The sequence below is a fragment of the Venturia canescens genome, chromosome 7, assembly GCF_019457755.1.
Source record: "Venturia canescens isolate UGA chromosome 7, ASM1945775v1, whole genome shotgun sequence".
NCBI lineage: Eukaryota > Metazoa > Arthropoda > Insecta > Hymenoptera > Ichneumonidae > Venturia > Venturia canescens.
Genome location: NC_057427.1, coordinates 505,452 through 531,672, shown reverse-complemented (window position 1 = coordinate 531,672; position 26,221 = coordinate 505,452). Strand labels below are relative to the sequence as shown.

At 42.6% G+C, this 26,221-nt stretch overlaps 1 protein-coding gene and 1 long non-coding RNA gene across 5 annotated transcripts in view; both read right to left on the bottom strand.

Moving 5' to 3' along the window:
• The window catches only part of ckn (CRK like proto-oncogene, adaptor protein), a 28,145-nt gene extending 6,871 nt beyond the window's left edge, over positions 1-21,274 (bottom strand). Inside the window, exons 1-2 of one of the 4 annotated variants that reach the window (XM_043424586.1) lie at positions 20,048-21,274; positions 19,732-19,860 (exon numbers count right to left, since the gene is read on the bottom strand). In XM_043424586.1, coding sequence (XP_043280521.1) covers positions 19,732-19,747 — 16 coding nt within the window. In that variant the 5' untranslated portion in view covers positions 19,748-19,860; positions 20,048-21,274. Of the gene's footprint in view, positions 1-4,421; positions 5,150-19,731 lie in introns of those variants that run through there. The other 3 variants (XM_043424585.1, XM_043424583.1, XM_043424584.1) reach the window with 3 other exon arrangements.
• Positions 21,275-23,658: 2,384 nt separating this feature from the next.
• Positions 23,659-25,885, bottom strand: LOC122413914 (uncharacterized). Its single transcript, XR_006261658.1, has 2 exons — positions 25,098-25,885; positions 23,659-24,946 (listed from the first exon to the last, which is right to left on the bottom strand). It is a non-coding gene; the product is annotated as an uncharacterized lncRNA (long non-coding RNA).
• Positions 25,886-26,221: the final 336 nt, after the last annotated feature.

Genomic DNA, 26,221 nt, shown 5'->3' with positions numbered 1-26,221 from the left:
CGTTCCACGTATACACACGAGCGCGTATACTATACACGGACGATACGCACACACCGCCGGTTATTCCTCGAGTGCAGCGTATACCTACGTACTCGGGTAAACAGGTTTTCATGGGCGTAGACTTGGTCGAATCGATTCAAAAGCTTTTCGAACGGGTATATATGAAGCAACTCCGAGGAATAAGAGACGTCCCCGCGATGCTTCAGTCGTATACGCAGGCCAGAGTTTCCCAAATTCTTTTCCGATTAATTATATTTTAATAAAAACGTTCTCTCGCGTCGCATCTTCTTTCTATTCGCTGATTTTAAGTATATTTTTGCATTTCCCGGGTACAATTTATTATGTACGGTGTCGAGAAAAAACATTGCGGAAACACAAAAACGTACACGTGGAAGAAATTATGAAATTCATTACTCGCGAATGAAAATAGGTAAAAAGACAAGAAAAATTATTGAGCCCATCGGTCATAAGCCATTTGCCAAAGACGAAAGAATTAATTAATCGACGTGATCGAACTAGCCGATACGCTTTCCAGCGATTCATTAACACTTGCAGCCCGCATTCGCGGTTTGATTTTGAGGCTCCGCGGTGCATTTGGCTCAATTTTAATTATACTCGAAATGAAGCGTGAGCGATCCCGCGAGGGATCTTCGATTCCAGACCGCTCGATACTTCTGCGGCATCAAAGAATCTTGATTGTTCAAGAGATTATGGACACCCACATTTTTTCATTTCCATTCCAAAGTCTTTCACTGGAAAATAGTTTTATATTCATAGCTGTATCGTCGAACGTATGCATGTGCTTAAGGAAAATTATAATTTATGTATATTCATCGGATTCTGTTTCCTCTTTTTTTTTTCAATAGAATTTCTAGAATTTCGTTATGACCGAACCTGCAGCGGAAAATCGAATTTCGAGAGAGAGAGAGAGAGACTCGACGTTTGTGTATAAGCAAAATTAAATATACACAAAACGCGCATAGCACGTGTTTCCTCTCTTAACATCTGCCAACATATGCACGTCGGTGTACCACCACTCACTCACTCACTCACTCACTCACTCACTCACTCTCTCTCTCTATCTCTCAGCAGAAGCCGTGATCCCCACGAGTAGCGAGACAAACGAAGAAGAATTTAACTGGACACGTGTGACGAGGAAAGGATAAAAAATGCGCTTTGAAAAAGCGTGTATACGCTGAAATAAAACGTGTCGAGAAAATACGAAGGCACGTGCTCTCTTCTGTTGGGACAATCCTCAATTAAGGAAGAATGATCACGCGCGTGTGTGTGTGTGTCTCCACCGATCAAAGGATCAACGGTGAATATAAAGCTGAACGCTCAAGTACGTCGAATTTGACGGTATACGTGTGCAATGGAACAGGCCAAAACACTCGACACGTTAAATAACCATCTGGCTTTTCTACCGGGGCACTTATCTACGATTTATAGCTTTCCCCTTATCATCTTATCTGATAATTTTTCCAATTTTCCATCGAAACTACAAATAGTTTGGAAAATAAAATCACTCGTTTTTCTCTCTTGAGTCATCTCAAAACGACGAGTCAAGATTTTTCACTGAAATTAACTGTCATTGAAATGAAAATATTCAGTTTCGAATTACGTTTGCGGAGACGAATGCTTCGATTAGTGAGAACGAATAAACGTGCATGAAAATCGATCGATCCGCATTGAAACGTTCCCCGCAGAGGCCCGTGTAGATCCCATGCAGTTCCAATTTCATTGACCTCGCTGCTTCGTGTGTCCGCATCTTTGGTTCACGCGGTGTTATATGAAATCAACAGGTTGTTGATTTTTCTTATACACGATACTCTGAGTACGTTAAAAAAATGTAGTAGTATAACGATTGCGGTGTAATAATGTGGTATTAACATGTAACAGGCTATCAGAGTGCACGAAGGGTTTGTATACAACCTTTCAACGAATTTCCTCGCGTGACTACGCCACCGCTGGCTTTTTTCTACACCGATGAATATCTCAAAAAATTTTGTATGTATACGACTATAAAAATATGTGTTCCCTTTGATGTGTCCCCTTGATCGAGCGAATATAACAAATACTTTGATTAATCTAAATTCCAAATACTTTCGTTGATTAATCGATGGAACCGAGCTCGGCACTAGAAATGCAGTAATTCGATGAGATTTGCTGAACAACGACGAATCGAACTGTAGCAACGATACTGATTATATATATATATTTTTTCAATTATCAACTCCTCATTGTCATATAATTATTTTCCACTGGAAAAAGAGATGCATCGGACGCGTTGTTTTTTTTAATAGGCAAAAGCTCGGGTTGTCCGAGTGAGTGACGTAAGAATACGTGAGAATTTGTAGTAAAAGTGTACCCCCGAGGACGAGAGAAAGAGCGACGACAGTAACAACAATAATAACTGTCATCGTGACAGCGAGACAAAAAACATTATGAAGCATTCGCGCGGCGGTACAAATTAAAGAACTGCTTGGGTGAAAAAGAAAAGAATTTGAAGAGTAAAAAATAAAAAACGCGCAGCAAGAGGGAAGAGAAAAAACTAAGAACGGAGCTGGGTCAAGCGGTTGGGCACGTAACTCGAGTTAGCCTACTGGCTTAACGAAGCAGCGTGCTTAGCGAGTAAAAAAAAGCTTGAGTATACGCGACTTCGATTCTCGACGCGGTGACGCAAATAAATGATTGCGACGAAAAATGAACGTTCGAGCCCCAAATGGAATATTTCGTTGTTCATTTATTTGCTATGCCACTATTTTTCAAGTAATAATCAATTACAACATTCGAGTGTTACAAATAAAAATTCGATTCCCGTTGCTACTTCGGAGTCCATAAAAAAAATTCTACTCGCGCGGAGTCGTCGATGGACTGCGAGCTAACAAGTGGAAATGAATTAAAGCGATGAGCATGTTAAAAAATTTGTTTCTCCTCAATTAGTCGAAAATAAGATTGTTTACATGACATAACGATTAACTCACGTGAGCTCAATGACTCACCGATACAGACTCGGAGAGAGATAAGATCTCTTACAAGGAGCGAGCGCGATGAAAGAAAAGTGACCAATTATATAAGTACAGTAAATTGTCCGGCATTTGAATCGACGAGTTCCTTATTTATGAGACCCCTCTCTCGCTAGCTCTTTTTCTTCATACGTATCGTTTGAATTAGCCACTTGGCCTAAACGGTTCGAGTCAAGGAAAAAGAGAGAGAAAGAGTCCGACCGACCAGTGAGACTCTTATATTTACCAATCCATTTATACATATACATGATGTATATATGGGGATATACTCTCGTTCGTGACGAGTAAGTCTCTTGACCCTTTTTTTTCTTCGTTTCTCAATATACTCGTCCCTGCATCTCTGCTCTCTCCCGTAAAGCATAAAATGGCCTCCTCTCCTCCTCTCGGTGGTTTACGCGGTCGTCGAACGATAAAAAGAGCTCTTTCGTGGCACGCCGGTAAAACGGGTTTGTCCCCGCGCTGCTGGCGCGCCGCGTGCTGAGAAGGAAAAGGAGAAAAAAAAAAGGAGATTCGAACTCGAACGGTTCTCTTCGACTATTATCGCCGACGTGTCAAATTTCGTTTCACGGTTTCGAATATTCGCGGAGAGCAAATAGGAGCAACGAGGCAAAAAATCGTCGCGAAACAAATGAAAATGAATCGATGTTTCTTTGTATATTGGCACACGCGGTGTGTATACGGCCGAATGGAACTTTGTATCCGCGACTCAGCTCGCGCGGTTTACCACACACGCATTCCCATACAAATAATATATACGTCTACAAGTAAATAATAGTGGGGCTCGGATTGAAAAGAGAACTGCTCGGCGTGTATCTCTCTGTGACATCTCTGCCGACTACATGTCCCTGCCTCCTTCGGCTTGGTCTCACCTACGTATATATATGTACATCGGGGATTGAGGGTCGTGCACCTCGGACTCGCCAAGCGTGTTAATTATCCATTCTCCTCATACACACGACTCGATGTGTGCTGCTCCTTAAGACCGCGACTCTCTCGTCCACAGACCATAGACCGATGAACATTCGACGTATTTGGAACATCCATTTACCTATTCCTCTATATCTGTATCTATTAATGAGAATATATTGGTATATCCATGATGAACGACTGGCTAACGAGGATCTGGCACACGACCATACCAAATTCATCGAGACTATATGTATACTGTTATTGCAGCATCTCTCAGACAAATTTGGTTGTATACGATCTCTCGGTGTGAGAAAATTCTCCGCGTACCGATCAATCAGTCGTGGTGCTCGATAATTGTAAATGGAATTGGATCATCCTTTCGGAAAGTCGCGCGATATTGCGAATGAAGAAACGGAGAGGAGATTGAGAATTTTTGTTGAGATACAGAAAAATCGGATGCCTTTTAAAAAAATTTGAAAATCTTACGTTGCAGCAGATTTTTCCAGCTACCGTAAATCCTCTTGATACATTTATCCAAAGGCGTTGAAAAGACCGGATCGTTATTGGCACGTCTGCGATTTCTATTGTTTCTCAAGGTGTGTAAATTCCCTTCGGAGTGGCTGCGAAACAAATTCGTTTCGATCACGCGAGCTCCGTCGATCTCGTCGCAATCGGAAACCTCGAGGTCTCGTGACAACGAGCCATTGGTTCGCCACGTATTTGAAGCACGGTTTTTGCCCCGACTTTGCGAGGTCGAGGCCGTTTTTATCAACCCGCCGTTTGGCGCTCTTTCGGTTTTCCCTAATTTTTTGTTGTTTATCGGTGGTTTGTTGATTACTTCACGGGGATAGGCGACAACGATGCCCATCGGTATCCAAGACTCGACCGCTGGATCGCGGAAACTCAAGTACGTCGATGACTGCATGCTCGCTTGATTTTTTCGAGCTGCACCTGAGCCGCTTGCGACGCTCGCGCCGTTTGTTGTTGTTGTTGTTTTACAGAGAAAACGCTTGCCGGGTGGCAGGGGCGGGGGACCAAGCAAGCAATTCGGAACCGCGCTCACGATTGCCATCTTCCGAAAATAAAAACAAACACTGCCTCGTCGTTTTTCAATTCGAACGAATGTACCGTAAAATAGCGTTCACTTTCTTCTTCGAATTCACTTTATCGTTGCTCGACAAACACTTTTTCGTCGCTTGATAAATATCATTATTACTATTAAATGATTTTTTCTAATGTTCCTTTTTCAATTTTCACTAGTTTTTTTTTCTCGTACACTCATATTTATGTATGTAAAAACATGTATGCATACACGTGCCAGCTGCGAACCGAAGTATCAGGGGCTCCTTATACAGTCATGCCGGAGAGCTGCACCTTCGTCTCTTCGTCGCTCACTTATCTTGGAAAGAACTCTCTCCTCCCTCCCCCCTCGCTCGTTCTTTATTTCGTCCGTGTGTGGTTATGTATCGAACGATCGCGATTCCTCACTCGTGGGCGACGCGCGGCTCTTGGAAAGAATAATTTTTTCCATTTTTTTCCAACGCAACCTTCCAAAGCCTCGAAATGAAAAGAAATTTTGAAGAGAAAGAAGAACGTTGCGGGTGTTGTGAAACTCGTGAGTAGTTTCAAACTAATTATTTCGCCTTTCGTACAGCGAAATCGATTTTCCTAATTTTAAGCGATATTCAAAGGTGTTTTCGCGCTAGAAAGCAAAGCAAGCGAGCTCGATCGATGTTTCGTCGCCGCCCGAAAGAAGCACCGATTGAAAATGCTACGGCGGTGGACCGGTAAGAACTGACGGAAAGTGCGGAGGACATCGGTCGAGAAAGAGCCGATCGAATGATACGCCCGTTGTGCGAGAGGCTCGTTGGGAATGTATACGGAGAAGAAAAAACAAAATAAACAGGCATATATACAGCCAGATTTCGCAGGCCTCTATGCTCGCGGTCCAGCGGCATGGAGATGGCAATAAAGTCTATAGATATGTCTGTACGTACATTCATAAAATGTTGCCTCTTTCTCTCTCTCTCTCTCTCTCTCTCTCTTCTTTTCATTCTCCACCCAAATCTCCCTACCCCGGAGGAGATTGAAAAAAAACGTACGATAAAAAGTGTGGAGCAAACGCCATGACGAGGACGAAGGTGGGTGAAACGAGTCGGTGAAATGCGTGGGTTAACTCCCCCCAACAAGAAAATGTTCGATATGCGCGCGCGTGGTCGCGTGTAGGATTTCAGGCGAAAAAACTCTTTCGTCAGCTGCGAGCGCGCCGAGTAGAAAACAGCCATGCAGTTTAAAAATTCGACAGCGATTGGCAGTCCGGAAAAAAGGAAGTTTAATAGAATCGTAAAAAAAAAAAAAAAAATGAGATTCTATGCTCTCGAATGGAGAGACTCAAACATAAATGAATTCCAATTGGAATAACTAAACGGGCCCATGCGCCCGTATTCCTGCTTCGGGACGACCCTGATTATTTTATCCCGAATCGTTATTCATTTTTCAATGGATTATTAAAATCCTGGATTTCATTAGAATCGCGGGTTGATTCATCAATCGGCATATGAATTATTCAATCGCGCGAACGGAGTTTAATTGCATGATCGAACCAAATGAAAATTCATTATTCCAGCACGTAGCTGAATCGCGCCGCAGTTCCTTTCTCCTGCCTTTCGAACGAAAGACGAATTACAACGAATTATTATATCCGCGAGTCGTGAAAAGCATTATTGTTAAAAAATATAACACGCGGATAACACTTTAAAAGACATAGGTTTTCGAGTCCGCGAATCAGTTTCGTTATTGATGTAAGCAACGAAAAAAAAAAGGACGTCGCGAACTCGAGTATAAGATATTTATGAATTTGTTCATCGAGGTGTTGATGAAATAAAAAAGAGCGAGAGGGCGTGTGAGAGGATCGAACAACGAGAAAAATGGGTCGAGAGTCTTTCGATCTGGAGAGTTTAAAATAAAAATGCACGGCAGATGCGTGTACGAGCAGAGGAAAAAAGGTATAGTAGGGGTGCATGACCCGGGGAAAGGAGGGGGGGTTAAAAGCGAGTGGCACACGCCGCCAAGTTTCATTGATAAAACGACGCGACGGCGCCGCGACGGGCTTTCGCAACGAGAGTTGAAAAAGAGGAGGGAAAAGTATGTGAAAAAGGAATAGATCGGGGCGAATAGGCGGTACGTACGCATATATTTGTCGGGCGCTTGTATGACGAGGTATGCGTGACCCGCGTCTCTTTACGCTCGATTGAACGACCGCGAAGAAAATCATTCGCGTCCTTACATTTATAGAGCTCCGTTCTCTCTCCCTCGCGGTCTTTCTCTTAAGAGCGAAAATGATTAAGACCCCGGGACGGCAAGTAAACGCTTGTCAATGGAATTTTCAACGATATATACCAGAGCAGTTCCCTCGTGTTATATCACCCGCCCGATTCGTTATTCAATCGATCCTATTTATTGATTTATTTTCCGTATCCATTCAGATCTCCCGCGGATAATAAATCATAAATGAACGAGGATACGCGCATGATTGATTAGTAATTAGTTCGCGGCGTGTTATCAATCAATCAATTGATTAGACTGTTTCTGGCTCGGTTAATCAACGAATCGACAAGTATATCCGTAATTAAGTTATTCCGACGAGTGCGTTAAACGTTTCCAATCGCGAATGGTCAATCGGCTCTCGTACTCGTAGCTACTGTGTTAGCTACCGCGAGGATCTGAAAAATCTGTTTTTTCGCCGGGAAAACTTCCGGTAAAAGAGGCGGACCGCGACGGAAGGAAGCGAAAAATATGTGTCGAGTGTACGCGAACACGTCGAATCACGGATTATAAATAAGTTGAGAAAAAATGTGTGAGCTTAAAAGAAAAAAAAAGAATAAGATAATCGTTCTCGAGAATGGCGTTCGAATGTATGAAAGAGCTCGAGGTGATTTAAGAGCCTGGTAGAATAAATAAACAAGGAGGAGCGTATTAGACGAGGTCGGAAGACAGGAGGAAAAGCTCGACGAGCTTTTGACGACGCGAACGCCAAGTGAAATATGGCCAATGAGCTACGACCCGCTGGCTCACAATCAGTCTATTATAGCAAAAAAAAGTAAACAAGCGGATAAAACAATACGAGGCAAGAGGAAAATGAAAGAAATATAAAAACTAGGAGGAAAAAAACAAGCAGCAGGTAATGAAGGAATATGAAAAACGAAGAGGAACAAACAAAGCGAGGAAGAATAGCGCCGCTGCGAATGAAGTCTCTAGAAGTCTTTCTCTCTCGCCCGCCCCGGAGACTCTCGATCGATCTACATATATATACGCGATCACAATGTCTGCTTTTTATCTCCCTCTTAACGTTTCAATTTCCACTTGTTAGTTCCTTCATCCCTTATATTGCATAGGCTGACACGTATACCTACTCGCACATCGAACCGTACGAGCGACGTCTCGCCTACACTCGCTTCGGCCTTTCTCATTCTTCCCCAATAATTTTCTTCCACCACGTACGTAACACACGTGTATCCGAGTTGCACATTCATGCACGAGAACCTCGAGTGCGGGGAATAAATCGTGTAGTCGGTGCATCGAGGTCGACGCCGACATTTTTCCAATTTTATTATTATATTTCGATAAGGCTTTTTTTTCCCCCATTCGAATCTCTGTGCAACCGGGGCAAAGTATTACGAGACTTTTTTTTAATTATTTACAATATCACACCGATCAACATATCGGACCGATTTTTCTTCGCGAATTTATCCAATTTTCTTATGTTTTCATTGAACAAGCCGCATGTGTTTTTTATCAGAATGAAATTGGATAAATTTCACGGGAATAAGTATAAATTTTGCCGCATATACAATCTCATCCGCTTGCGTCTCTCGTCAATCTATTTATAACTGGCGCGTGTCTATCCTCGTGCTATTTGGGATTATATACATAAAACCCACGGGGCGTTTGAGCATCCCATCCCTTGACTAGCCCTCAACTTCTATCTCAATGTTGCTGCATCAAGACAGTGTGAGACAGGCAAACAGTAACATCATCCGCCTCACATCCGTGACTTCGAACCTCCAGAGAATTCGATCTTTCTCTGCTCCCTCGCCCTTAATACAATAGCTCAAGCTCTAACAGTCTGCCCGTTGTCTCAGCATTTTCAAGTTAAACAACAGTTATTTTACAAACAGTTTCATACCATTGATGTTTCCATCGCTCTATTTCTTAGTCTATAGAAAGTCTTATCGTCTTATCGGATATTCTACGAAACAAGAAGCTGCATCAAACCTCTGTGGCAATTGGTTCGGAGAACCACTAATCGCCGATCGGATTGCACGGGATTTTTCATTTTTCGAGGAGCTGACGTTCCTTCTCGTTGCAAATTGGATGCATCATCAGGATCGAAAATAAAAGAGAAAAATGAAAAGAGTTGGCAAGCCCGTGCTCGTCAAAGTTCCTACCGAAAATAGCTAATTTCGTAAGACGCAATATTGGATCATAACGGTGCTTATTAACGAGATGCAGGATTTTTTATGATGATTTTATGGTCGCCTCGCATGTGCGAATACAATACGGACGGTTTTATAACGTGCGAGGTAAATGTTGATCCGGCGGACTCGTCGAGGACGCGCTCACTGTATCTGGAATGATGAACGATTCTGCTTGTCAGAATCACCAGATGCTCGCGCCGCCCTCCTGATACAGTAATATTATTTACGCGTTTATACCGCATACAAAATGGAGTGAAAGAATGGTAGCGCAACGACCCAGTACCGAGGCCAACACTTTTTTTTTTGCACCCAAAGGGTGTCCGAAAAGTAACGAGAGTCTTATTTCAAGTTCATCCCCCGTTCGATGGTCTTCCGATCGTTTCGAGTTCATTTTTGTTTACATTTTTTGAATTTCTGATTCCGGTTGCCAACACTCGAATCGAGTTGCCGTAAGATAAAGAAAAATTCGATCGAGCGATGGTTGCGCGGACATAATTTTCGTCGAAATAACGTAGAAGCTCGAGCGATTAAAAAACGACACCCCGTATCGACGCGAACGTACATATAGAAGTTGGGCAGGCACGAGAGCTCTCGTAATAATGAAAAAGCGTGTCTGGGTGTTTGTCACAGTATAACCATCATGACTTTTAATGAATTTGCAGTGTCGCGTGCGTGGGTGGCCGAGAAGCGATCGAGCAGGCATCCTCTCATTATTACAACACGTAATCCTGCGCGCCTGTGCGAGAAAAGGGCTGGTTGCTGACACACAAAGATTCAGCGCGGAGAAAAGCGTTTTTTTCACTTGGCACGTATAGAGAAAGCGGGACGATTAAAGAGAATATTGATCTTCAAAGTTATTCAAAGATTCGGTCTTACTCGACGAAAGTAAGGCGGAAGAGAGTTTCATCCGGCGGGCTTGACCGCCGCGGAGCTTTTTATTTCGCGGAATCTTTTCGCGCGCGCGCATTCGAGCATACTAGAAGCGTTATTTCTCAACGTGGATTCGACGAATGGATCAAAATTGTATTCACTCCCGTTCAATGCCAAAAGAGGAGGGGGCTACTAGCATTAAAGGAGGAAAAGTAGAGAAGCAGCTTCCGGCTTCTCGCTTCTCCGAGTAAATGAAAAAAGAAAAGAAAAGAAAAAAGACGCGCTCACACGTGCCGCCCGCGTCCATACCCTCCTCTCGGGATTCTTTTTTATTCTCGCCCTACAGCTCTCGCCTCCTTTTTCTTCCTTCCTTCCTTGCGCGCCTCCTCCTCTCTTCTTCTTACCGCTTCTCATTTCTATAAATAGACATTTATAATGGGCTATCCGTAGAGAGTAACCCGCTGTAGCTTTGCGCTTCGCAGACTGACGCTTTTCCGAGCGCGTACCAAAGTCAAGATGAGATACAGCTGGAAATACCGAAAGCGCTGCCCCCCGCGATTTCCCTTTTCCATTAAGAAACTCCTCTCCAAAAAGGCGTGTTTATTTTATATTTATTTTTAGTCAATGCGTATACTACACATGAACGACCATGATTAGAAATAAGAGCAGCAGACGAAAGGAGAAAAAAATAAAGGCGCAAGTTTCGCGTTTTATTTGAGCATTCGAGTCAACTCCTTTCCCCCTACCGACCGAAACTTTTCATGCTTCAGCTGGGGAGTAATCGAGTTTTCGCATCCCTCCCAACCGCATGCCTATATTGCTTTATAATTCATGAGGCTTTAAAGGCGCTGCTGGGATATTGAAGTTTCAAGAATAAATATCTTGATATGGCATATATATGGTGTATAGGAGCGAGGGCGAAAGCAAATGCGCACAATCGGCTCGGTGTGTCGGAGCTCAAATTCTTGGCAACGAGTCATTCCCCGGCCCCGCTTCATTATCGGCGTTATCGCGCGATCCAAGTCTGTTTATATATGCGCACCAAGTTTTACCAACGCGTGCAACGTTGCTGCGGCGAGCTGCGAGCGGACTGCGGGCTACTATTAAACTACCGGCAAAGGATCAAGGACCAATGTTTTCTCGCAGAAATCAAAGTTACTCCGGAAGGAGCACCGGATCAGGGATTCTCCGCCGAGTAGACGACGCGAAGGCGCGAGACAGCGGAAAACGAAAAATGTCAGTACCATTGGATAATGAATTTTATGTTAATTTCCTTATAATCATTACCTCGGAAAGATTATTCAAATTTGGAAGAAAATTCTGACAAAAACTACCAAGATTTGGCCATAAATTAGGTTAGTTGATTAATCTTAAGCATATTTATAAATCGGTACGAGGAGAAACCAAGTTTGAAAGATCGACAAAACCAATGAATCAAACACGCTAGTATTTCGAAAGGGATTCCAGTCTCATAAAAATGGGCTTTCGGCGGAAGATTTCCGGTTGGAATACTTAATTCGGCTACTAATTTTCAAGCGATGATGGTTACGTTTTTTAGAAAAAAATATTGCACGGCATGTATATAGTATGATACCGGGCAGGTACGGTGACTCCCGGTGTTTCGTGACTATTACGTCTCAAATCTCCGGAATTGGCGGCGAACGACGAATCGAGGCAAAAATATAAAAGTGAAATAAAATTCGCGTGCATATGCAGCATCTCCGTAACTTCGTAGATCCGCGTAATGCTGGAAACTTGACAAGTTTAGAATCCGAGAGGGAGACCGTTGGTCGCTAGCGAGGAGGAGAGCAGCACCGTTTTTCCTTCTCTTTTTCGCCTCGTATTTCCTCCTCTTTCGTGGAGGGCCGAAGAGAGACCAAGTGAGGAAAATTCGAGTGCCAAGATTGCGCGTTACGCTTTACGAGCTCGACTTCTCCGCGAGTTTGGTGCACGGGCGTGAAAATCTCACTCGAAATTTACTTTCGGGACGAATGTTGGCCGTCAATTGGTCGCCGCTTGGCGCACCAAAGTGTGCGGGCATCTTTGCGGAGGACAAAAACTCGTACTTATAGACACACGTCGTATTTTCGACGTGTGTCTAAGAACGGCTGCGAGTCGTCTGGAGCAATCTTCGAGTCAGTATATATATATATTCTCACGAAAAGCACAACAAGAGAAAGGATGAGAAAAAATTGAGTGAAATTTGGCAACCGTGAGTGCGAGAGAGAGATGGCTGCAAATATTGAAAATGAAATTTTTCCACACATCATTCGGTCTGCGTGAAGAATCGTCTTCTCGTCGATCGAGAAAATTGTCTAACGAAACGATCAAAATTGCTTCGCTCTTTTTCTCCTTTCTCAACTAAAAACGACAAAAAAAAACGACTTTTCATGATTTTCATATGCCACTTTCGTATCTACGCGCGCGCTACATCGTTAAACCACGTGTACGCAGAGCGATAGTAAATGTGAGTCTGGACGTTTTTACACGGTGTTTAGTATCGAGGAAATGGAAATATTCTCGAAGGCTGTGGGAGCAGAAACGAATGTGCACTTAGGATCGTGCCAGGAGAGGAGTAGTGACGTCAGTGTGCGCGCACGGTTATATACGTACGAGGAGAGAACTCGGCGAGTCTCTCTCTCTCTCGCGGACTCTCGTCTCCGCACCGGAGCGAGTTCCCCGTTTCAATAGCTTCGAGCTAAAACCACTCAATTCCGCATAGTCCGGGTTACCATTCGTATATAATATAACGTAATGTAACAAGATGCAGATTCAAACTTGCCTGGAACATCCAATACCTTTTTATTTTTCCCTCCGTTCCGGACCAACCTTATTCTCAACTTTGCATTCACCCACAAAATTCAAGCACATTTTTCACGAAACAGTTTGTGTCGAACGTCGAGCAATTTTCGTCCCAAAAAAAATCCCACGAAAATGCCTCGGAAACCCCGAATACAGTGAGCGACAAGAGGACAAAAATTTATTTTAAAAACCCATTAAAAATTGAGCAATTTTCGTGCCAAGCTCTTCTTCCGCAACGAGGTGCGACTGAACAAAGAAGAAAAAACGCATTTTAACGGCGCATCGGAATTTTCCTCATCGCCGTCGAACGATTGAAATACTATTGGAATCGATAATTAGAGGAGTGATAAAAGAAATACTATTTAAATATCGGTAGAATACACTCCGATTGGTTGCATATGGCAGCGACAATGTATCCTATACATATATAAAAGGGGCAGTCACGTAGGCCATTCTCCACTGGTTCTCCACTGTTCTCGGATCGGAGAACTGCACACAAGGCCTCTTAAGGCCGTTTTCCTACCGGCTGTGAGGGCACATTTATGCGCGGACGGGTTTGGCGTGCTCGTGTGTTGGGCGCGCGCTCGCTCGCTCGCTCGCTCGCTCGCTCGTATTCCTACCACATGATGAACGACGAGAGACGAGCGAGTAACGAAACGGAGGAATATCCGCCGAGTGGAAGACTCATCGAATATTTTTTACGTTCGTGCTCAGCGAATGTATAAGATAATAATCATAATAATGAAAATGAATATCTTTCGATGCGTATGTGTGCGACGGACAATATATGCGAGTATAGTTTACGACCTTCGAATGCTTCAGTGTGGCGCTTTGTCAAATCTCGAAGGAGCCGAGCGTAGTGCGGAGAGAGATCGAGAAGAGACAAAGATCGTGTGCGAGGTCGTTTCAAGGACGATACAACCTATTACGCACGTACATATGTGTGTATATCATTTATGTATATCAGCGGGGATGTATAGAAGGGGAGAAAAAAAGGGTTGTTGCATTAGGGGGATCGAGCGAGAGCGACGAGGAGAGCGAACGAACCGGTCCAAAGTTAAATTTGTTGTTCTACAGAGCGTTGCAAAAATGCAAAAGTAAGACTGAAGAAAATTTGTGAATCCGTGGATTGGGCCATTTCGAGAAGAAAATAAGTCATTGGGGATATTCGCATATACGAAGCACCGTTCGAAGTAGCAACAGAGAAGTGGGCGTGGCGAACCCCTCGCATTGGCTGCAACTCGATCATCGCGATACACCACGGCAACGGCTGAAAAAAACCGACGAGGACTTGCCCTTCTCGAATTTGAAGATCCAATTGATTTCGCGGTTTTATACCACGTCCGCGTCTTTTGAATCGTCCTGCGTATAATATCCTGTTTAGTAGACACCGGTTTTCGTTTTCGCGCACTCAAACGCTTGCACAATGTATCGTTTCACCGCTGCAAATGGCTCCGCCACTCCTCTCTCCTTTCTCGAAGGGCTTTTTAACCTTTTTTTCTTTTTCATCCTTTTTGCTTTCCAGCTCAACAGGCTCGGCGAAAATATTTTCTTGGCACTCTGCGAAAATTCGATTTTTCTACAAACTCGCTGGGCGCGATCGTTCGGGTTACGCGCATTCCCCCCGAGGTCGAAGAAGATACGGAACAACAGGACAGAAATGAAATGCGACGTTTTTTTAATCTTGAGGAACGCTGCGTTCTCTTTGACTCGATGACTGAATTATGAAATATTGATGAAATAAAAAACTTCTCTCAGAAGCAATCCTCGGTTTCCTCATATCGCCAACATTTGATGTGCGTTGGAAAAATATATGCCGTTGAACGCGCGCCCCTGGATTCCTACGGTTGTGTACAACGCGACGATATATTTCCGCATCGATTACTCCAATGTACACGGAAGCGAGAAAAAACGAAAGACGATAATTTTTTTCCAATTATCGTCGAGAGATGATTCTTTCTTACATAATAACAGGAAGCGATTGAATTCTATTCCAAATTGTATTCCTCACTTGCATGTTAAAAGTTTGGGCATGCAGAGGTAGCGGCGTCGTCGCCGTGTCCACAAGGGTTGACCACAAACCCAGCAGCACGTAAACGCAATCTCTTGCCGATTTTTTTATTGGCATTTTTCGTCTCTGTTCTTCTCGTATACGTGCTTGTCTCATTTGGAAAGCCTCTCACCGGTCTCACGGCTCCGGATATCGGTTCGCTTTGGCTCGATCTTTCACAGATCCGAGTTGGAAACCCCGTGAAACGGGCACACACGATCTATATATATGTACACGGATCTCGTGCTGGTTCGCTCTCTTTAAATGGCCAGCACGACGAGCTCGCACGAAGTAAAAGAGATAGCGAAATCAGCACGAAGCAGCGCGACACATCGACGGGAGAAGCCAGCAGCAGCAGCAGCAGCAGCAGCAGCAGACAGAGGCGACTCTTTACTCTCTTTACTCTTTATACGTGTACGCTCGCCGCGAGCGAGAAACACGTGTGATATTACATCCTGGACACGCTGTGAAAAATACCACCGAACAAAATTTTACAATTTCGTCACTGGCTACCCAACGAGAAGTGTCAAAATTTGCTTTTTCTCAGAGCATTTTATATTTGACGCGCATCAGTGGACGAATCACGATTCAATTTGTTTTCCAATAATTTTATAATTATACGAGGATCGATATTCATTTTTACTCTTTGGTGTCGATTTCAGCATCGATCGTGCGAGTGTCAGATATATGGAGCAGGAGGTCGCTCTAAAAGTATAATGAAATGAGAATCATCAATCCCGAATGTAGTTTCATAATAGGAGAGCCTGGTAATCGGAAAAAAATAGAAGAATAATTACGGTAAGGAAAACTCGGGGTGGTAAGGAAAATTCGTGGTTAAATGTAATATTGAAATCAGCGATTAAAACGCGAGGATATAATTAATAATAATAATTGCGCAATTCGATAAATTCCAGTGGGAATTAATGACTCTAGAGCTTGTATAAATAATCAGGCACTGGCACAGACTGCTCGAGTCTGCGTTTATATAGTTATATTCGTATTATGCAAAAGACTATAAATATTTATATCGGTATATACGCGTACATCGTAGTATTATGGATAAAAGCTCGGTTTGGCGCAAAGGGTGGAGTGCACACGAGTGTCGAGATACAGCTCTAGTAATTACTTGGCCGGCAAACAGAGAGTTAGCATCGAAGCGAACCTCCACCAACAACTCTATGTATGTATAAATATATATATATTCTTGTACATTAATATGATATATATTTACGTAGGTAAGCTATACGTATATAGATGATCTTTGCGTCAAGAGCAAGAGATCTGGTTTAATTTACGACGAAGCCTCTTTACGCAACGACGCTTTCAAGTTTATATAGCCTCGCCAGGTTTGCGCGTTGCTATATTCTGTATGGTTGAGTAAATAGGCGAAATACGTACGCGTGTACGTACATAGATATTTGCGGAGATTAATAAAAAGGTGAGAAAAGGAATGTATGAATTTCGAAGATAGCTCTCGATGGGTTTCGGAGGTTAGGATTCTTCGACGACAATAACCGGCAAGACACTTTCCCGCCATTTATTCTCGACAAATGATGCTTTTAATCCTTATTAATTGTTTGGTAAATGAAAGAAAAATATTACGAGAGACCGGGGGAGCTCGCACACAATAATTCGGCTTTCGATCGTTCGCAACGGATTCTGACAGGCTCTCAACGAATCAGGCTATCTTCAGGATGTTCGGTGTTCGGAGGAGGCCGAGAGAGGCGCTGCTCTACGGCTCCCCGAGGCGGCTCCGATGGCGTCGAGTCGAGTGTGTTTATACCTGTCCTGTGAGAATCCCGCCGCCGCCGCCGCCGCCGCCACCGCCACCGCCACCGCCACCGCCGCGCGTCCATGTATGTAAAAATCGAAAGAAGACGGAGAGAAGAGAAAGAGAAGAGGCGAGAGAAAAGGAATAATAAAAGAAGAGAGAGAGAGACGACGAGATCGAGGGAGAAGAACTCTCACCGTTAGTTTCGCTGAAAACTCTGCGAGTTCGTTGTCGTCTCCTCATCTCTCCTTTTACCATTTCCTTTTTGCTTATACGTACATCTTTTATTCTCGACGAGGTCGCTCTCTCTCTCATTGTTTCTCCTTTTTCTTCCCCCCCACCCGGCCGCTCTCTTCGCCTCGTACACTATTTCACTCGACTGCACCGAGAGCCGAGTTATATAGCAAGGTAGGGACTCCGCCAAGAGTGTAGAGAAGAGCACGCCAAGATTCTCAGATTTCCAAATCCACCCCCAGGGTCTTCTTTTATCATTCGATCTGTCGCTAGGGAAAACGCGACACGGAACGATCTATATTATACTAGAACGCGCGCGCACACACGTGATTCTCAGCTTGTAACGTTGCGTTTTCACTGATACTGATATTCAAATCAAGGCGCCTGTCAATCCGAACTTGTAGCAAATCGTCTATTTCTTATAAAATTTTCAATACTTGTAAATCATTTAAAATCTGTATCTACGTTATACGATAAATACGACAAACTGTTTTGTCGTAATTATTTATTTTTTTCATTAAAATCAAGTCAAATTGAGGAAAAAAGTAACGTATCGAATGATAAAATTTCCATTTGTTTATAAGAAAAAATACAGCCTCATCGAGAAGATTCTTCGCGTCATGGATGATGGCAATTTTCCACTTTTTCACGAATATTCGCGCGTATACCTTTTTTTTTTTTGACAGTTACTCGATAAAGGACTTGACGAAATTCGATACGATCTGAATCTCACGACGCTTCGTCATATAACGTATCTGTCTGCAAAGGATTTATTGAAATTCGTTCATCGGAGGGAGGGTCTCATCGGACGGACATACTATTTTTCTCTCCAAATTTATTCGTGTGACGAATATTTGACGAATATATATATAATGTCGTTTGAGTTAGAAAATGAGGAAAGGTCGTAAAAGAGCTACGAGCTTTTGGCATTAGTCACGAATGGATGAAACGAGAAGAATGAGAAGAAATAACGACCAACATCGGAAGCTCGTCAAAGTCAGTAGTCGCGTCAAAAGCGTCAGTTCTTGACTTCGCCTCTGGTGTCCCCCCTAATAAATGACGCTTTTCCATACTATATCCCCTGTCTGTCTTTCTTGACCCTCGGGCGGCCAAGCCAACTGTATCGTTATGTTACAAACACACGCACACGCACCACACAGACACACGAGGGCTCGAGGGTGAGGGAAAAAGAAAGAAAGAAAGAAAGAAAGGAGGGGAAAAAAAACAAATTCGCTCGGAGCCAAAACCCGTCAGCGAGAGACACCCGAAACTCTCGAGAGTCGTAAAGACCATGCAAAACACATATACGCACACGTTTTTTTATTTCTCCTCTCGTCATTATTTCTTAAACCTGTGCTCGAGTTAGGCACTAATTTTATTTTATTTTTCACCAAGAAACCTACCGAGTTATGCAGATTCGTTTCGAGTTCTCGAAATTCTGTCAATTTCGAGAATCAGCCACTCTCGAAAATTATCGAAACTCCTTTTATTGGTACTCGAAAAATTCGAATCCGGCTTGTGCCAAGTAATCATAAAACGATTTGCGTTACCTCGTGACAGCCAATCTTTTATTTCAAACGTCCATCACTCCTATTTATTACTCGAATCAATCTTATGTCTCAAAATTCAAAGAATATTTCATTTTCGATGAAATGTACCGAAATCCTCACCGTTTCCAAATTCGAAACTCCCGACGAAGAATATTTTCTTTTCGCCCACATCAGCCTATTAACTTTCGAAAGTGTCAAAATTTAAAAAATAAAAAAAACCACCTCGAGCATCGAAAAAATTTGTAAATATTTAGATAAAACGAAATTTCTCCGACAGATGCAATGTGTACAGATGTGAATTACGCGCTTTCTACTCGTCATAGGTTTTGTATGGAGGAAGTAACAAGCAACATCGATTCGAGTCCAACAAACTGACTAACAATGTGCTGCATCGCAGCGTCGTCCAACCCACATACATAAATACATACATGTATGAATATCTATACATATATATAAACACTGTACAGTTCGTCGCAATTCCGAGTTCGAGGGGGTGTCACGATTCTGGCTCGGCTAGCCGGCGTTTGTTTACCCCGATATATATATATAATCCCAACACAACAGCTGCCAGCATGCGCCAAACGACAATGTGCATTGCGGAATTATTCGTTCCAACCAATTTATTATTATCAACAAAATGTTAATAGTAAACAGAAATATTATCGTAATAAAGAAAAACCGAAAATTCAATAATAATGTCGGAAAGATACAAATGAGTACAAAAGTCGAGTTTTATTTTCGTTTCCGACAGTGAAGGTGTGAAACTGTGCAAACTTTACGGCAAATTCGATTTGAAAATTGTCGAATAAATATATGATGTTATCACAAATCATGAAAATACAGTGAGGTTGAAAATACTTGAGCATCGACGGCGAGTGTATTTTTAATTATAAAGTCTCAAATAATTGAAAATTAGAGGGTGATTATTTTTTTTCCAACCTAGTCGAATTTTTCTGCTGTCAGGCGAGTGTACAAAGAAAAAAATGAATAGTAATGGGAGCGAGCGGTACAGGTTATAAAAATGAAAGTGCGAATAACGTACCACTAATCCTCCTCATCTCTTATATTCCCGATGGTTGTCCAGGTTCCAAAATGTTCCACCCTCACACGTATTATGTGTATCGAAAGTCCGAATATTATTTTTTCCTCCCCCCTCTCTCTCTCTCTCTCTCTATTATTTTTTACGATGTTCACGATCGGAATAGAAAACCACGCGTAACACGCACCATAACACAAGAACAACAACAATAAAAATAAATATATTAAAAAGAACCACCTGCGATTGCCCGTACGAAACGATATGTTGAACTTTACGTGTTTTTATGGTACAGTATTGCGATCATGTAGCAAATTATCACCTGTGTAATCGAGTTAAATCAGTTTGAAGCGCGTACGCACGAGTCCACCGCGCCATTTTGCACTCGCGCTTTTTGGGGCTTTTCTATTTCGCCCTCTCCCCGCGTTTCATCCGGCCGTTTAAACTAAAGTAACGGCACGAAGGTGTTTCGCTTTGTTTGTCGCTTTCGTAGCTAATCACACATTTTTTGTTCAAAACTCGCTCCTACACCCAACCGTCCACAGCGTGTGTCCCGACGTCGACTGCTGGCAAAGCCGAACGAACCGAAGTATCATGTACGATGTATAAACGCCGCCTGTACGGCGGACGATCGAGCCGCGAACGAGAGAAAACCGACGCGCCCGTCTATGTGTATATAAAAAAAAAAGAAGAAAAAAGCCCCTTTCTTCCTTCCTGCGGGCTCTTAAATCTCGCAATGTTTTACGCACCTTTTTCGTACCTCAGTTAAACCGTAAATCACGCGAAACCTTCGAAAATAATTCTATCGATTCAAATCTCACTCATTTTTATTCCATTTCGTTTTTTTTTTGGTTCAAACAATTGCACGTTTTTAAAAAAAAATCGCAACTGACATTCTCGAAGATTGAAAACCCCGCAGATTTTATATCGTACGCATTTTTATGTGCATAGTTCAACTCAACCGTCTCCTTGTATATGTACACAGCAAAAACTCGTGCTCCGTAATCACTGCTGCGCGGACAATCGTAAAAAACCGGGTTTCACCGTAGTAGAGTAAAATAAACCGCTGTTTCGTCACGATTGTGAGAAAATTTATATCAAATTTTGTTCGACTCAAGCTCGAATTACCGAAGCTGAAGTTTGAAGGATGTCGAGATATATCACACAATATACGGGTGTTTTGTGTGAGTTAAAGCAAAAGCGGAGGACGCGATTTTACTTCACGGCCGATCTCTCGGGCAGCACTGATTAGTTCGGTTAGTGGCCGCTAGAGCGCTCGGGCGGTTCCATTGTCCGCTCTCTCTCTCTCTCTCTCTCTCTCTCTCTCTCTCTCTCTCGGCCTTATCTTCCTCTCTCCTGAACTCGCGCGTACACGTACGCATGAATCGACCGATAACAAACAAAATGGCGCGCGAATTCCTTAGCTTCACTCGATAACGCAGACAAGTTGCGCCCTTTTCTTTCTCACGAATCGATATCCCTTCTACCAAACGCAATTCCCCTTGCTTTACGAGCTATACTACATGTATACTACGCTCTAATACTACGATGGAGCTATAGTAACACTTTACTCCTTCCTCGACGTCCTCGACGTTGACGCTCAGGCCATTTCCCCCTCCATAAGTATCCTCCTCCTCCTCCTCCTCCTACTTTCTACACTCGTCAGTTTCGTCTGCTCACATCCTCGTCGTCTAGCGGGCAAAGCTCTCGGTTGTTCTACCGGGTGTACAAAAAAAATTGACAAAATCTACCACCCATGCAAATCCATCGCCTTCGATTAACTTTTACTGCATAATTTTATCATCTTTGTAAACGTGCAGTGAAAACGCGCGATATATGCACAATATGCATATACATATAACAGACATTGCGAAATGATATGTAACAAAGGAAAGCTGCATCGAATTGCGACACTGGATAGAACGAAAAACGTGTGTCTCAAAAAACACAATGCGCCACAATATTATCACCAAATTGATCTCTCGACTCCATTCGTTTCGTTATTTTTTTCTTTCACCTGTCATATCAATCGAGTTTTATATTCCCCGGTTCAATTCGAAATGTAAATGTCGCTCGTAATTATAACTGCTGTTATGCCATTATTTTTCTGACATCGCATTAACTTATTGTTACCGACCGGAGAGATTTAAAAAATTTTTTTGCCAGTTGTTGCAGTCGTAATTTTTTTCACGTATACGACGAATACACCCTCCCTCTCTCTCATGATTTCATCTTTTTTCCAGTGGCTTCGATGTTCTGAAAAATGGCGCGAGATGACGCGACCGTATTTCTATCAGATAGCTCGGGATAATAAGAGAACCGTTTTTTTCGTATAGATAAAAAAATCATCAGAGCGCGTTCGTTTGAAGTTATGGTTTGTTTTTGAATTTTACAATTTTCACGATTTCAAATTATTTTTTCGCGCACCCCCGACGAGATACGTTTGCCCACTAAAAATCGTTGTTACCATCGAAAATAGATTTTTTAGAAAATACGCTTTTTGGGCGTGTTCGTAGATTACTGACGCGACACATTTCGTTTGTCCAGTATTTTTTTTTTTTTTGTTATTTTCAAAAATCTGTGTGGATCTACTATGCAGTAAATATTCGATAATATATATAGAGGGCGTGCGCAGAATTGTCATCATAACCTCAACCTGCTGTGACTCGAAGAGAGAGGCGATACACGTGTGGAACGAAATAATCCAAGCTTTGATACACGATAAGAATTGAAATGCAAAGTTGAAAAAATATTGATGGATTTCGTTTCCTCTCGATTTACGAACGATATAATGAACGCGAACCCCGGTTGAACGGATTACAACTGAAAATTTCGATTTTTCTTTCATGAAAAACTAATCGTAGCTTATTCTTACACTTATTATCCGATTTTCCTGCAATTATATCGCCATATGGAATATTTTCAGCGTTTACCTCTCGCACGAAGGACCCTCTGAATCATCTTCTCACTGCGTTCTTTTCCATAATTTTCCCCTCTTTCTCGCTATCCCACGCACACCTGTTATCTTTTTGTCAACTTTTTCTTTTCTTTTGACTGGTGATACCCGTGTAACTCGGGGACAGCGATTAGATAAGAGACGACGTCCTATACGCGTGTCCGTGACTATAATATGTATTGTTCATTTATTTTTTCGTACTTTATACATGTACGTGTGTATGTTTTTGATTTTTTTTTTCAATTCGACGAAGACCTTGCGATATGATAAACTTGAAGAATACTTTTCGCACCGTCGCCGGTATGATACGACGCAATTAATGTTTCCCCTAAAACTATGACATTTAAAGCATGATGATGATGATGATGATGACGATGAAAATAATGATAATACTGATAAGGAGAAGTGACAATTATTAAAATGGAATGATAGCCGTGAATGTTTCCGAAGATGTGATCACGCGAACGATATAATTTGATGCTACGTGTTTTGTAAATAGAGAGAACGTTATAGGAGAAGAGGGGGAAAGAGATTGAACAGCGTCGACGAGGGTTTGCTCGAATAATAGGACTAATTAACATCAATTTCCTCCTGGAGCAGAGAGTATTACCAAGCTATGTAGACCGTTCGCATGTATAACCCATGAGCAGCAGAGTAAATTGTGCAACACAATGTTCTCATTGTCTCCACAGCTTTCTCGATGTTATTTCGGCAATATATAAACATGGCGCGCAACAGTGATTTGCATGTTTCGGGGGTTATGACCTCTCGGCTCGGAAGTTGGAAATCGTTATTGGGATTACTGCGATGTAATTCATTATTCGCAGAAATATTTTTGTGATTGCGTAGGGTCGTATACGCAGTTGATTTGTCTACTTTTCTTCACGGTATTAAAAATAAAAATAATTTCAAACCGTTTATTAATCCTCGGGAGCCTTCTTGGATTCATCGGTATAAAAGAAAATGCGACAATCCACTGCCGTTAAATATGGTTTTTTTTTTTTTTAATTTTGTGTATATTCATACGTCCAAGCAGGATCGGCACCGTCGAGGATATCTCGCTAAGAGTTGAAAATCGGTTCTACCCACATGTCCCCTTCGAAAATCCTCTCTTATCCCCCATTCACTACCCACGCTACCAACATCCTATTATAATTCATTACTTGTACCATGTTTCTCGGTAAATTGTTTCCCTCGAGGGTACACAGCTTGCCTCGTGACTGCAGATTCAAAAAACTGATGAAATTAAAACCAAAAACAAAAAAACTATGGAGCGAAGACCGTGAAAATGAACTACCGAACAAGGATGCTGTTTCACAGTTTACAAAAATAATTGCATCTCTCTCGTTCTTTCATTTAAAAAACAAAAAAATGTTATACTCTGTCTCTCCCCTCTCCAGCCTTAACTCTTCGTATAATATATATATATATATTGACTCGTTGTCTCGTGCATTATAATATCGTCCTCGCGGCTTCTTGTCACTGCTCCGTCGTACGTACTACTCTTACTATACTCGACCGTTTTCAAGTCGCATAGCCATTCGACTGGCAAGAGTCAAGTATAATATCAAACGCAGGAGGCACGTTGCAAAGGACTTGGCGCGTCCCCGCGTCGTACACCAAAGATGGATGACAAAATGCGTCCTCCTCCTGTATACTGTGGTGTTTATATATACGGAGAAAAAGCACGCAGCAAAAGCAGAGTGAAAGAGCACCGAAGACCGAAGGCGGATCAGGCGGATGAGGGGAAACTGTCGACGAATGCTGTTTAGGGGTGTCACCATGGCAACAGACCTCGTAGACTTTTCCTTCCAACCTCCCACTCACTTGCCCCGCTACCGATAAAATCGTGTACGTGTAACATGTACACGCATATATATATATATTTATATACATATCGCTGTAGTTTCCGATTTTGGTGTATACGCAGTGTAAACTCTGTACGAAAGGGGTCCTTTCGTACTGCTAAGTGAACAAGTTTGTGCTGGACGTTTTGCTCTTTGTTATATACTTGTGATAGGAAAACTTCAATCTTTTCTTTACTCGAATTTTAATAGAAAAATCTTCTTTAGTCAGTTTTTATGTGGTTTTTATTTTAATTTGGTTCATCGACGGAGCGGCAGGTATAACGCGATCGCAGCGCGATCTACGCCGACGTCGCATTATCAAATTGAAAGAAACGACGGCTTCGTGGACTAGGAGTGAGTGGGAGTGGGAGTAAGCGCCGGTACTCCGGTACAATAGCCGCGAAGCCGAACAGCGATCCTATAAACGGGTGAAAGAAACTTTGATGCTATCCTATAGTTTCGACTGTATTTACAAAACTGAAGAGCGTATTCTTTAATTCTTCCCCTCCGTTCGATCAATCCCCTCCTTGCTTGGTTTTACAGCACAAATACGTTTGCAGCACACTCACCGCTATCTACAAGATTCGTGAAACACACGAGGACGACGACGACGACTATACAATCCCGAGATCTTGCAGTTATGATGGTTGGTTATCGCCGCACCAAATAGCCGTGGTCCGGTCTCAGCACTCTCAGCGCAAACGACGCAACGATAATTACAAACCACCAGTCTCATAAATTCAGAATACGTTTCATTTTCTATTATTCGTGACTTTTCTCAAGATTGCTTTTTCGCCCATTCATCATTCGTTTGTTCGAATCATGAATTCTTATACTTTTTGCGGCAATTGAGCGATCGAAAGAATATATAACGAGAGAAATATGTAACACCGGCCGCCACTACACGATATGCGGCCCGGCGGTTCTCCGCCCCGACAGAAGAAACACTAATATCGCGTTTTTATTTTGTTAATAGTGACGACGACGACGACGGCGTCCGCGGTTCCTCGTCGTCGTCGCGTCCAACAACACCGACCCTCAGAAAAAAAGAAAACCCAATTGCTGCCGGACTTCCACTCGTTCACCCTTCGCGCGACGTACGAGTATTGAAGGCTAGGTTCTTAGTTATGGCATCGTAGAACTGTCATAATTTTGCCGGTTTTTTCAGATTTTTCTCCTTCGAATTTTTCGTCATCATAATTTTCAGCTATACAAAAAAAAAAAGTCTTTTTCGGTCTCGATATCTTTGATGTATAACAGTTAAAAAATATGTTTAATTCTATTCGTTACTACAGGACGGAGGGATCGGAACGTCGCGCTCGCACCGTACGCGAACGCGACGTACTACCACTCACGCAGAAACAAACACACAAACCTCTCATTTTGATTTACCTGAGGAGCAGCGGTACACACCTTTCCTCCTGCGTTTGCGTCCCGGTCCATATTTTTGCTTACCGCGCGGCGGCCACTATGAATCCTGCAAACCAAGGGTCTCGAAATATTGATTGTATATACAGTTGCGTGCGTTATAATTGCGTACGTTGCGTCGCGTCACGGTACACGTCATTTTTTCTTGCGACGAAAGAATTGAAAAATTTGAAAAAACACTCGTCGCTAAAAAAATGCATAGTACACGACATACTCAGCACCCGCTTTGTTTAATGATATGCGAGTGCAGCAACGAGATTCTTTT